Below are 14,167 nucleotides of genomic sequence, written 5' to 3'. Positions count from 1 at the left end.
GCTTCATGGAAGTTTTTCCTTTTTCTTTTTACTCTCTCTGTGGACTTCAATTCACACTTCACATTCTTCTTGGGTCCAAGGGACCCACTGTCATCTTGTTTGTCTTCCTCAAGATGCTGTATTTCAGTGTCTGGACGATGACTCTCAGACTGTTTTCTCTGTTGCTTACTCTATTTTTTTTTTTTTTTTAATCGATACTAGGGATCGAACTCACAACTGCCTGCTTGCAAGGGAGGCGCTTATGCCGCTGAACTAAATCCCCAGCCCCGTTGCTTACTCTATAAAATGCCTATTTTATATGCTTACTGTTTATTAAGTCAATTTGTATTATTTCAGGAACTCTTAACCAAAATTCACCAAGTGGTATTACAATGTGTGCCACCATGCCCAGCACATTGTTCTTTTTGTAACATAATAGGTTGCAGTCTTTTTGCAAACATAATAGGTTTTTAATACTTGATGATTGATTAATTGATTGGTGGATGGATTGATTGATTCACTCATTCATCCTGGTGGTGGTTTTGAGAGAGTGATGTTTAATTTGGAGTTTTTGAGACATACTTACCCTGTGTAGTTCAGGCTGGCCTTGAACTTGCAATGATCTTCCTGCCTGAGGATACCGTGCCCAGCTGCGTGTGATTTTTCTAGACAGAGTTTTTCCTTATATTTCAGGACAATGTTAAATTTACTGTTTATCCCAGATTGGTCTCGAGCATTGCCAGTACTGGAATTGCAGATGTGTACCACCATGCTCAGTTATAGTTCCACTTGCTTTTTAAAATACATTGTTGTAGGATGTCATTGAGGCCATTAAAATTGCTTGTATTGTTATATTCCAAGAAATTTTTAGTACAAGAAAATTCAACCTACAAAAAGTTCTGAAAGAATAGTTAAGAAATGCCCATATTTCTTTCACTTAAATTTACCAATTATTGAGAAAAATGTGTTAAATTTATTTTCCCACCACACCTGGCACTCCCTCTCCTCAGGGACAAATGGTTTGGAACATCTGAACAGTGTAAGAATCGGGGCATGGCTGGGGATTTAACTCAGCAGTGCAGTGCCTGCCTGTTAAATGTGAGGTCCTGAGCTTGATTCCTGGTACCAAAAAAAAGGAAAAAAAGCTGGGCATGATAGCTCATGCTAGAATAGCTGAGGCAGGAGGATTGCAAGTTCAAGTCTAGCCTGGCCTGGTTAGCAGAGGGCCCTGTTTCAAAATAAATTTTTTAAAAAGATGGAGGAAAAAGACTAAGAAAGACGTATATATGGTACTTGGTCCTTAACATGTATCATCATTTAATAACGTTCTCTTTTACAATGACAATAAATACCCTTACCAAATACAGAGAACATGAATTTAGTAATAATAATATGCTATATGGTCCATATTCAAGCACTGTCAAGTATCAGCACTTTTTTAATAGATCTTTTTTTCTTCTTACAGAAGGAGCTGCTTGTATCAACACTGCATCTGATATGTCTCTCAGATCTAAGCCCTGTCCCCCCTTTTTGAGACAAGATGTTGCTATGTAGTTCAGTATGTTCTTGAATTTACTGTCCAGTCCAGTCTGACCTTGAATACAAAGTGGTCTCCTGTTCAGCCTTCCAAGTGCTGGGATTTTAGTTGTGTGCTACCATGCCTGGCTAACTTACTTTATTTTTTGGTTTTTTGGTATTGGGGATCGAACCTCATGCCTCATGCTTGCCAGGCAGGAGCTTATGCCGCTGAGCTAAATCTCTGGCTCAAAAATAATTTTAAACTTGCAGCAATAGCACAAACAACCCTTGGCATTTTCCCAGACCTGCCAGTTGATAACATGTAATGTTTCTCTCTGTCTGCACTATATGTTCCTTTATACATTCTTTTCTTGAGCCATTAAAAAAATATATTTCTCTGTTTTTTCCTGTCATTTTAGAGTTAGCTGCAGATGGTCAAACTCTCTTACTCTTTCTTACTGTTCTAAGAACATTCTTTTCCATGACTGTTCTGCAGTGTTCAAATTCAGCACATTTTACCTTAATATATTATCTATTAGATATTCCATATTTTTGTATTTTAGTTAGCCCAGTAGTACTTTTATTTGATCCTAATAAACTTCTATGATTTCTCCAAGATTCAAGTTAGAATTGCAAATTATGTTTAATTCCCATGCTTTTTAGTCTCAAATAACCTAGAACTTACTCTCTTTTATCTTAAAGATCATATAAATTGCTTGATGCTTTCTTTTGACATTCTTTCTTTTTTTTTGATATTTCTTTATGATTAAATTTAGAATGTGTTTAATAATTGCTGAGCAAAATCTTCTGACAAGTGCCATGTAGCCAGGAATAGTGGCACACACATGTATTTCTAGCACTATGGCACTGCCTAGGAATTTGCAAGACCCTGCCTCAAAATTTAAGAACAGACTGTGGATATAGCTCAATGGAAAGGCCCTGGGTTCATCCCCAGTATTGCAACAAAAGGAAGGAAGTACAGTGTAACTTTCCCACGGGGCACTTTTTAAAGTTTGTAGTCATGTTTGTATGCTAACTCAGGACCAATTTTCTTTCTCTAAATTCAGATGGATTTCCATGTCAGTGTCAAGGGTGCCACATTTGCATGTGTCCCTTTTAAGGCTGTAAGCATGATTTTGTGTTTGTAATTTTACAATCTTTTCTACAAATAGTTGCCCCAAACTGTATAAACTTAAGGTCCCACAAAACCTAGATCGGCTCTATCCTCTGAAACCTGTTTTTTCCTGTATCAATGTAAAATACTCTGTTTTACAATAACATGACCCTGAATTACAAGTTTTGTTTTTGTTTTCTTTCTCTACTGAGGATTAGACCCAGGACTTCACATGTTCTAGGCAAACACTGTACCACTAAGCTGCATACCCAGCTTTATTTTTCCTTAATTGAAGAAGTTGTATAGAAATGAAATTTTATTTTGATTAGGTTCTTTTTCCTGGCAAGGAATGCAGTACCATCTAAGGACTCATAAGGAAAATATTTGGTAGCTGGAGGCAGAGGCAGGAGGATCATAAGTTCGAGCCCAGCTTAGTTAATGTAGTCATTTGGCAAGACAGCCTCTGAATTTTTTAAATTTTATTTTATTTTTATTTTTTTATTTAGTTTTTGGTACTGAGGATTGAACTCATGACCTCGTGCTCGCCAGACAGGTGCTTATGTTGCTGAGCTAAATCCCCAGCCCCAATCTCTGAATTTTTAAGTGGTGAGAGGGGTATGGCTCGGTTCAAAAGCCCTGGGTTCAGTTCCCAGAACTGCAAGCATGTGCATGCATGTGTGTATAAGAACATTTTTAGAATCATCCAGGACTTTGTGGCAGCTATTGCTCCTCTGTGTCTGTCTGACTCTCGGGATATATGACCTCTCATTCATGATCTGTTTCTTGTGAGTTGGCAGTTTATACCTAAGCTGCTTCATCATCTCATTTTGTGCATTGTCACTAGCTCTTCTGTGTTCATCAGCTGCTCCTTCTTGTATGAGTGTGATTGACCCAGCTCCTGTGTAGCCTGCAGTGGGCCATGCTTGGATCTGATGCTTGTGCTTGTGCTTGTGCTTGTGCTTAGGCCAGCAGGCCTGCAGGAAGGAAGACAAAACTGACTCTGACCGGGAATCTGGAGACTTAGGCTGCTTAGGTGGGAGTCTCAAGAGGGCAATCTCTTCACTTAGGCATCAGGAAGGCTTCATCTGTTTATTTACACTGCATACAAAGCATTATTTTTCTTTGCATTTGACCTTAGAAGAAAACAGGAAAGGACAGGGAAGGCAGCTCACCACTGTACCACCAACCGTAGGAAAGGTGAGGGAAACAGAATCTGGAGCAGAGGTTAGGGCCGACTCCTGGGGCAGAGCTAGGGGCAGGGTGTGTTTCATTCAAATTATTCTAGTTGTTTTTCAGAGACGTAAGTATATAGTTAAAAGAATGTATATATTTACTTTTTCTCTTATATAGTGTATCCATCTATTTTTATTTAGCCCTTTCTGAAATAATCCTTCATACCTAATACAAGTTGTTTCATCGCTTCCTATTTCATTAATTCTAAATTATGCTGTTCTTTGCTGTGTTTCTTATCTTTCAGTTTGTTTGATATTTTAGGTTATAACTTTCTTGAATACTTTTATTGTCTTCAATAGGGATGCTTCTGGTCCATTTCTCTTATACATAATTAAGCTGCAGTTCTGTTTTGTGTTTGGGAAAATGAGTTCTGATTTTTTTTTTAATAAATGTTTTTGTCTGTTTGGGGGTTTTGTTTGTTTTTGAGACAGGGTCTCCCCATGTAGTCTAGGCTGACATTGTACTCACTAAGTAGCCGGGCTGGCCTCAGACTTAACAGTGATCCTCCTGCCTCAACCTCCCAAGTGCTGGGATATTTAGAAGGAATTTTCTGAGTTTTTAGAAGGAATAAGTAGATCCAGATATCTTTCCTAGCCAAAGGCTCTAGAATTCTCCCTTGTTGTTTTTAGAAGTATGCAAAAATGTACCTTTCCATTTATTAAATTTGTTGCTTTGTTATCCTATTTACCTACCTGTCTTCCTTCCTCTCTTTCTCTCCTCCTGGTTCTCTCCTTCTCTCCCCCTCCTCTTTACCTCTCCTATCTCACTCCTTGTCTTTTTGTTGTGTTTTGTGTTTACACCGGGGATTGAACCCTGGATGTTAGCTCTCTGTGCTAGTGTGGTCCCACTTACCCACTTTAAAACATCTGCTTTGACTTCTCTTTCACTTATTTTTTGCTCTTCTCCTCTCTCTTTATCTCTTTGGCAAGACTGGACATTGAACCAGTGGCCACTCTTACCAGTGAGCTATATTTTCAGCCATGTTTTTGTCTATTTTTGGACAGGGTCTCCTTAGGTTGCCCAGGTAGAATTTGAACTTTTAATCCCCCCCACCTCTGTCCTCACTGTACTTGGCATTAGATGTTTCGTTTTTCTTTGCTTCTGTTGTCTTGCCTCCTGTTCTGTTCTCAGATGTGTTTTGTTTTTTTGACACACAGTCTTGTTTGTATAGTTCAGGCTGGCTTCAAAGTCACTCTTCTTTTGCCCAGGCTGGTCTGAAATGCTGAAATGCATGGCACTTCTTCCTCAGGGCTGGGATTATGGATTTATGCCATCGTGCCTAACTCCACAAGTGTTTCTGTGTGTGTGTGTGTGTGTGTGTGTGTGTGTGTGTGTGTGTGTAAGAGAGAGAGAGAGAGACTTTGCCCTGGAAGGAGGCTTCAACAGGTAGCTCCAGTTTCTTCAGACTTTTGCAAACATCAGAGCATAAGCAGGACCTTTCCAGCTTCACCTGCTGTGCTCAGATTTGCAAGCCCTTCTAATCATTGAGTACCTTGAAGTATTTTGAGGTTCTCCTTTTCTTCTGTACCTCGATCTGAGAATTCTGTGTTTTTCCTTCTATATAGAATATAAGACTGAGTTTTTTTGAGACAGGGTCTCAATGTATAGTCTACCTTACCCAACTATTTTCTGTTAGTTTAGTTAATGATTTTATCCATGGATTTTTATTGCCAATTTAGTAGCTTTGTTTTTATGGAGAGGGAGGAATGGGAATATAGGAAGAAAAATGGTGCTGCTGCCACCTGTGTCTTCCCAAAAAGCCTCTCAGCAGTATAGTTTTAAGGTGAAAAGTCGTGAAGTTTTAAAGTATTTATAATGCTTTAACAACGTGGTTAAGAGTAAATATATCAGAGCTGGGGATTTAGCTCAGTGGCCTAAGTGCCTGCCTGGCAAGCACGAGGTCATGAGTTCAAGCCTCAGTACCACAAAAAAAAAGGAGTAAATATATCGAGTAATATTAGTGGTTCTAGAACTATAGGAGTTGGATTTTAATTTTCACTAGAGTTGCATGGTCCCTTGTTTTGTTTTATTTTTATAGCTAACACATCTATATGTTTCATGGGTTTTTAATGTTTGTTTTTGTTTTACAATGGCTAAGGGTTGAACCCCAGACCTCCTGCATAATAAACAGATATTCTACCACTGAGCTACATCCCCAGCCCTTTTTAAAATTTTGTTTTGAGATAGGCTGACCTTGAACTTGTAATCCTAGTACCTCAGCCTCATAGTATTTGAAATTACAGGTCTTATGCCATCAGTGCCGGTTTATGTTCCTTATTTTTGTTCATCAATAATACTAATATCCTAATAAATTATAATTTATAAAATACTTCCATATTCATTCTTTTACGTTCCTAGTCACTACAGCTCATCAAAAGGTGGGGGTCACTGTAATGGAACAGGCCTGCAAGCACTAGTAAATGGAGTTTCTCCTCAGCAGTTAACAGTTGCATGATTTTTTTTTCTTTAATGATTTTAAAATAGTTATAAAAAGTCACATAAAATTCATAGTCTGAAGACTAAAAGTGTATCGCATCAGTAGAGCTCCAACCTCTCTGCTGGAAACCATGGTTCAGTTTCCATTTCTGGTAAAGGAAAGGAAGCATCCAGCGAGTGGGATGGAGTAGGGTGGCACATGTTGTACTTAGCCCATGTGAAGCTGTGGATTTGCCCTCTAGTACCATCCCGAAGCAAAGCAGCATATATGTTGTAGCTAATAGCATAACTAAACATTTCTTATCTTCCAGATGCCCTAAAAAGTACCTTGGGAAAACACTATTATATTTGGGAAAGCATAGAAACACTGTGCTTTCATGTTACAGGTGTGTGTGTGTGTGTGTGTGCGTGTGTGTGTGTGTGTAGAATTGTGGAATCTATATCAGTTTACATACACACACACACAGAGAAAGAGAGAGAGAGAGCCTCAGTGTATGAACAGTTACATAGAAAATCTGGGCATAATGGCACACACCTATGACTCTAGCACTCAGGAGACCAAGGCAGAAAGATGACAGCAAATTCAAGAGCAGCTTGGGCTGCATAGCAAGTTCCAGGACAGCCTGACCTACATAGTGAGGCCCTGTATGAAAAAATAATAAGTAAATGAGAAAATATTAATGCTTGCCTCTGGGCCAGGAGTCAAGTAGTTATGAATGAATCGTGAATGGGAAGGTAACGGTTTGACTTTGACTTTTAGTTCCTCCACCATTAATACCTTATTTAATGTTAAATGTACTTAATAGTTGAGTGTTTCACATGAAACAAAATTTTGATTGGTTCTTTTTTTCTTCTCAATAATGTGTAAAGAGGTTGAAACTGTAGTTAACAATCTCAAAAAAAAAAATTTTTTTTTTAATTTTGGGGCGGGGTCTCACTATGTAACCCAGGCTGGCCTTAGACTCACAGTTATCCTCCTGCCTCGACCTCCAGAGCCAGCAATATTCTGAAATTAATTGTATTAAAATCTGTACTTTGTTTTGATACAGTTTAGATTGTTATCATCACGTTGAGGCATGGCTTTCTATTAGTATTTTTCAGCATATCTAAGTTCTTATACAGCATCATTTTAATAAACTTATTTTTCCCTTAACCTAGACCTTCCAAATCTGGTATCTTAACTCCTTTTTTCATCTAATATATACAAAAATAAATATTGACAAAGAATATAGTTTAGAAGTGGCCATACAATGATTTTCTTTTCCTACCTCAATTTTGTTGTACTTTTTCAGCTTAAATATTGTCTTATCATTACTCTGGTGTTATGTTTTAGTGTCGAGGAATAATTTAAACATTAATTAGTTTAAGAGTTTCTTATATGAATCATTCACAGCTTTGCAACACTGACTTCTTCATATTCTACTATGAAGTCATAGACTACAACCAAATTTTAATATGCAAAGTGTACTGAAACATTATTTTCCTCAGAGAATGTGTATGTAAGATGTCTTCATAATTTAAAATTTGGTTTTATAGAATTACATCTATCGGTAACCTGTATTCTGTGTGCAAATGTCTCTTCTTCAGATTCTGCTGCACAGTCTGTGTCCTCTGGGGTCCGTGCTCCATCTCCTGCCCCTCCATCAGTACCTTTAGGGTCAGAGAAGCCCAGCAGCATCTCTCAGGACAGGAAAGTTCCAGTTCCGATTGGGACTGAGCGTTCTGCACGGATCCGGCAAACAGGAACTTCAGCCCCGTCTGTGATTGGGAGCAATTTGTCCACGTCCGTGGGGCACAGTGGCATCTGGTCTTTTGAAGGGATCGGTGGCAGTCAAGGTATGATTTGCTGCTTGCTCTGCAGGTGTTGTTTGCATTCCCCTGTGTTGCTCTGACACCATTGCCTTCACAGTCACGGCAGAAGGCCTGTGTCCTTGTCCCTTGTGCTATTTAATCACTGTTTGTGGAGTTCTGTTCCCATGTGATCTCTTGTGTTGGCATTTATCATTGCTTGCTGAAAACAGGCTAGGGCAGATATGTTAATTTCCCATTTTATTATATTAACTATTAATATATTTTTGAGTTTCTTAGGTTTTAACTTTGTTTTGTAACACTAAGTGGTTAGGGTATTTTATTAGGCTGTGTTATGTTGCTACTTGCAAACAAGGAAATACTACTGTATAAATATATGCATGGTATTTTAAAAGTATTCACAGCTTAATACAGAAATTCTTAGGTATAAAATTTTTTCTTTATGAAAGTATTACCAATTCTTTGCTTTAAAAATAAGAGTGTTACAGATTTTTGTCTCTGCCTTTTTTTTCCCCTTAGACAAAGTAGACTGGTGTAACCCTGGGATGGGAAATCCTATGATTCACAGGCCAATGTCTGATCCAGGAGTGTTTTCACAGCATCAAGCCATGGAGAGAGATAGTACAGGAATTGTAACTCCTTCTGGTACATTCCATCAGCATGTTCCTGCAGGATATATGGACTTTCCTAAAGTTGGGGTAATGGTGATTTGAATAAGCATCTTCATTATTTCAAAATGTTTTTCTTCCTATGAACTTTCACTTCCCCATGGATGAGCATGTGTAAAATGATGCAGGGGCTAGGGCTGCAAATACAAGTCAAACTCTGGCTTCTGGCTGAAGTATATATAATTTATAAGTCTTGATTTTATCTCAGAGAACTGTTTTTGACATATTTTGAAGCTAGTAGGCTTAATAATCTCATGTTAAAATAAGCCATATAATAAAAAATAATTTTTGAATTTCCTAGATAATTTATACATTCTCAGAAAACATTTTAAGTTTGTCAGATTTGTTATTTCTGGGTTTTGCATGGTTTTTATTTATTTAGCTTTTTGAGACAGAGTCTCACTAGTTAGTCCAGGTTGACCTCCTGTCTCAGAATTCAGAGTGCTAGGAATATAGTCACCTGCCACCTTGCCTGGCTAAATATCAATTTGTTTTGTTTTGTGATTTTGGTTACTTTTTTATTTTTCTTTAAATACTTATTTTAAGGATGTTGATTCTGTTGACAAAAGTGAATAGTAACTCAAATGTTACTTCTCCTCCTATTAGGGTATGCCGTTCTCTGTGTATGGGAATGCAATGATCCCTCCAGTGGCGCCCATCCCTGATGGGCCTGGAGGACCCATATTCAATGGCCCTCATGCTGCAGACCCCTCTTGGAACTCACTGATAAAGATGGTTTCAAGTTCCACAGAAAATAATGGTCCTCAAACGGTAAGACTAATAATCCAGCAAATAAACACTCAGTTTTATGAAATAAGATACAGATGAATAGATAAGAAGAGAGTATAGAGAGTATGGCCAATTGAGGAAAATGAGGAAGATTTAATATAACAGAAATGTAATAGAAGTGTATGGGAAACGGTACAAAAGATAGTGGTTTGAGGCTAAAACTACGGAAGGATATTATATATACCCTTGGGTAGAAGATGGTAGATAAAAGATTTTAACGTGCAAAATGATTTTCAGATAATGTTATTTTGCACTGACAATGGGGTTGAATTGTTTTGTTTTGTTGAGACAGGATCTTGCTGTGTAGTTCAGGCTAGCCTTGTACTCAGAGCAATCCTTTTGCCTCAGCCTCCTGAATGCTGGGATTACAAGTGTGTACCACCATGCCCAGCTGACATCAAAATTTAGTGGTGCTGCAAAAGAGGCTCTTCAAAGGTTACTTGTTAACAGTACTGTAAATGTGAAAACTATATATAATTAACTGAAAATTTAAAGAAATGGTTATGTAGTTTTATATTTCAGCTTATATTGATGCATGTTTAGTATCTGACTCATTCTCCTTCCACAACCATTAATCTGTATATGCACAAGTAATGATTTTTTTAAAAAGATGATGATAAAATAGATCCTGCCCCAAGGAGTCAGAAGAGCCCTACAAAAATGACAAATAAATTGTGAGGGTGTACACCACCTAGTGGAAATCACTTGTCTACCATGTAGAAAGCCCTGGGTTTCAGCACTGCAAAGAAAATTTAAAAAAGGAAAAAGTGGTTTAACATTATTTTATTCGCTAGTATGTTACAAATTGAGTTATTTTGAGCTATTTTACGATTAGTCTAGATACTAACAGCAGTTCATTAGTTGAGTTTTAATCAAATATATATTTAATAAGATAACATGTTCTATATATTCCTAGGTGTGGACTGGACCCTGGGCACCTCACATGAACAGTGTGCATATGAACCAGCTGGGCTGATGAGGATGAGCTTGTTAGCCTCCAGATTCCTTTTCATTCAGAGGAGATCACAAGTGGCCAGAAAAACAATTATGCTCCCAAATCATTCTACTGATGTGCTTGACTGAAGTGTGTAGGCTTTTTGCAGAAGAACTTACTAACTGACCTATTTTCTGTGAACATTTGTGACTGCCCATTCCCCATCATCGGTCATTTTACCTTAGTTAGCATTTTTTCTTATCATTTTTCTTTTTTTCTTTCCTTCTCCCCTTTGGACATAACTTTCTGTTGAAGCTGTTCTTTGGCTGGTTGGTTTTAGTACTGTAAACTGCTTCTGAGCAAACACGGAAATTTAGCGAAATTATGTAAACTTGATCCTGAGGTTTTAGAATGGCAAATAAATGTACAATTGTTTACATAACAGAAAAGGCTAAGCAGAAAGTAAATTTCAATATGTCAGTATAGAGGCTCTACTTTATGTAGACTTAAATTAATGTGAGATATGTACCTTCATATTCAGAAATCTGGATGTTTCCTTCATACATTAAACTATTAATAAGCATCACTTTTCTACTTGTGTAATTTAAGTATCAAGTATGATGGGCTAATTATTATCAGTGCTTGTTCCTTACACTGACTTAGAACACCAGCTCACTCTCACTCTGGTCTAGCAAGCCACACAGAGAAGAAACTTCTTACTTCTCCCTGTCCTTTTATTATCTTTTCACCCTTGGAATACACACTTCTTTCTCTCTTTGCTTTCTTCACTCCTTATTTTGTACTGCAATACCAGTATAAAATTCTTTAGCTGAGAAAACTATAAAGATGTTCACTGTAATGTTTGCTGCAAGGATTTGGAATGTCTTCATCACCAGTAGCTTCTTCAAACCATAAAATATTTAGACTTTTTGAGACTGTAAAAAGACACCACTATTCCCAGTCAGCATATACACGCTCTTAATATATTGTTTATTATTAAACAACTGAGTGTAGTATTTTATATTGGATAATACTGATTCTTAACATTGGCTTTATAGTTAAGAGTCAACATAATATTTCAGTTTTCAGTAATTCAGTGAGAGTACTTTCATTTTCTTTTCTTTTTTTCAATTCAGAAAGCTTCATGCTCTCCATACTTGTATATTATCAGTGGAAGGGATCAACAGCTACCTTAAGCCAAGTAATAAAGTTTGCATTTGTCATTACAGCAATTATGGTAGATACATGAATACACAACTACAATATAAATCTCCATTTTATTCATTGGGATTTATAGAGTCCGTTCACTTGAAATAATAAAACAGTAATGTATCTAAGAATATGTGCCCTGCCCTGGCTCCTGTGGAAAAATAAATTATCTGGTTGAAATGTAAAGAAAGTAAACATAACAGTGAAGTTGTGTATATATCAATTAGTCTTTTTTCTTTTCTTTTTTTAAAGTTAGGCTTAAATTCCACACTGGTAAAAAATAAGCATTAACTAAAACTTAGATAATTCATTTAGAATTGACAATTTTAATATGGTTCCTTAGCTATTCAAGTAGATGAACTGTTTTCTGGCCTCTGGCAGCTTGTGTAAAGCATCCATATATGGTTTCATAAATACCAAAAGTTGGTAAACAATGCACATTCATGACTTTTAATTTAGAAGGTAATCTTAATACATAAATTTATCTTTCCACCTATGATTAATATTTCCAAAAGTAAAATATTTCCTACGACTGAATATAATTACAGCACTTTAGTAAGAAAGGGGTGTAATGTTATTTAACAGAATAATTTATAGAGAACTCATGCCACTATTGGATATTTTTTGCTTATTTGTTTTATGTTAATTAGGTTCATTTCTACTTGATAATCCTTCTGGAAAACAAATATTACTTAACATTTACTGCAGCACGAGTTGTGATGTTTCACTAAACAAGAGTTTCTTAAAGTGAGCTGAGAAAGAAGGGGGAGAGCACCTCTGGGTAGGGAATGTAGGTTGGAATGCTCTGTGTTTACATTTTGGTTTCAGGCTTGGCTTTAGAAGTGTGTCCTAGGGACATTTTTCAAATACACTTTTTATATTTCAGATGTAATTCAGTGCATTTTTTTATTTAAACAATAAAATATATAATTTTTGAGACCATGCAGGTCTTTCCCCCTCTTTTGAAAGAATGTGATACATGTATATGCAGATGATATGATGTATTTATTTACTCTCATTCTTTTAAGTCATTTAATTTTGAGAAATAACACTTGGATTAGTTCATGCGTTAAATCCCAAAATAGTACCCCAGTGATTATCCAATGCCAATGATTATACCAACATTTGAGAGGATTTGTTTACCATTTCCAACAAATCCGCATTTCATGTCTTCCTAACATACATTTAAACATAACTGAGACAGGTATGGTGGCACCAGTTTGGCATCCCAGGCTGAGGCTGGAAGATCTGCACGCTTAAGGCCAGCCTGAACACAGAGTGTGCCCTGTTCTCAAAAAAACAGTGACACAGCTAAGTTTGAAAGTTCTCCTATTTTCCATTACTGTAAAGTAATGTTTTTATTTTATTCGTAAAGGAAATTTTTTTTTATAATACTTATTTTTGTTCTCTGGGGAAACAAAAGATATATAGAATGTTAATGCTGTAAAATAGTATTTTGTCTTTTGACTCAGGATACTTATAAAAATTATTTTCCAACACTATATTTTCTTTTAGAGTTACGTTTCTTTGTGTTTTGTTGTTTTTGAAAGAGGGTCTCACTACATAGTGCAGCCTGGCCTTGAACTTGCTCTTATTTAGCCCAGGCTGGCCTTGAACTCACAGTGATTTTCCTGCCTCTGCCTCCCAAGTGCTGGAATTATAGGCATGTGCCATATATTCTCTAGACAAAACTGAGAAACTCAAGATTGTAACACTAATTGATTCAAAGTCCTCTAATTGATTCAATCTATATTCACTTTGATGTTCCAGATAAACACTCTTTCACACACATCTAGTATTACCATCAAAGTATGCTAGAACTTTTTCTTTCTTTTTTTTTTTTTTTGGTCTTTTTCGTTTTTATCGGTACCAGGGATTACAAGGCAGGCACTTATGCCGCTGAGCTAAATCTCCAGCCCCTAGAACTTTTTCTTATGTAAGAAATTTCAGAATCAGAATTTATGTTTGATGTAGTTAGGTTACACTAGTAAATTCTGTATGCTCCTGAAATACATATCTCAGTGATGAATGCTAACACAAGTTATAGCTGTTGATTAACTCAGGTGTGGAATTAAAGACAAGCACATTATTAGTGATTTAATGCCACTACTTAGATTACACATCTGGATTGCAAAAGTGCTATCACTTGAATTTGGGTGAAGGAATACAAAGTTCCATTGTAGTACTGATGCAATTCCTTTATAACATGATGAGTACAAGACTAATAGCTGTGTTGTCAGAGGTTTCATGTTAGACTTCTACCTTGAAATGAATTCATGCTTTAAAAAAAAAGCAAACTTCGCATGTTCAGTACTTGAAAACCAGTAAGAAAGATGACATAGGAGGATACTTCTCAATATAAAGGGTGAAGAGTTAATTCTGTACTCGTCAGTTTTGAAAAGTAGGCCTTAAAAAAACAGAAAAAGATGGCTGGGTTGGTGGCACATGCCTGTATTCCCAGGACTTGGGAAGTTGATG

The 14,167-nt window shown here is 36.7% G+C and overlaps 1 protein-coding gene across 7 annotated transcripts in view; it reads left to right on the top strand.

Moving 5' to 3' along the window:
* Ankrd17 (ankyrin repeat domain 17) overlaps positions 1–11,063 on the top strand; it is a 166,101-nt gene extending 155,038 nt beyond the window's left edge. For all 7 annotated transcript variants that reach the window (XM_063240326.1, XM_063240325.1, XM_063240327.1 and 4 more), the window contains 4 exons: positions 7,868–8,116; positions 8,609–8,787; positions 9,364–9,528; positions 10,463–11,063. In XM_063240326.1, coding sequence (XP_063096396.1) covers positions 7,868–8,116; positions 8,609–8,787; positions 9,364–9,528; positions 10,463–10,522 — 653 coding nt within the window. In that variant the 3' untranslated portion in view covers positions 10,523–11,063. The remainder of the gene's footprint in view (positions 1–7,867; positions 8,117–8,608; positions 8,788–9,363; positions 9,529–10,462) is intronic.
* Positions 11,064–14,167: the final 3,104 nt, after the last annotated feature.

Source organism: Cavia porcellus, unplaced genomic scaffold (assembly GCF_034190915.1).
Source record: "Cavia porcellus strain 051 isolate PalLab524CR breed Dunkin Hartley unplaced genomic scaffold, mCavPor4.1 scaffold_30, whole genome shotgun sequence".
Classification (NCBI taxonomy): domain Eukaryota; kingdom Metazoa; phylum Chordata; class Mammalia; order Rodentia; family Caviidae; genus Cavia; species Cavia porcellus.
The sequence above is the reverse complement of the archived record's forward strand: the minus strand, read 5'-3'. Positions and strand labels throughout refer to the sequence as shown.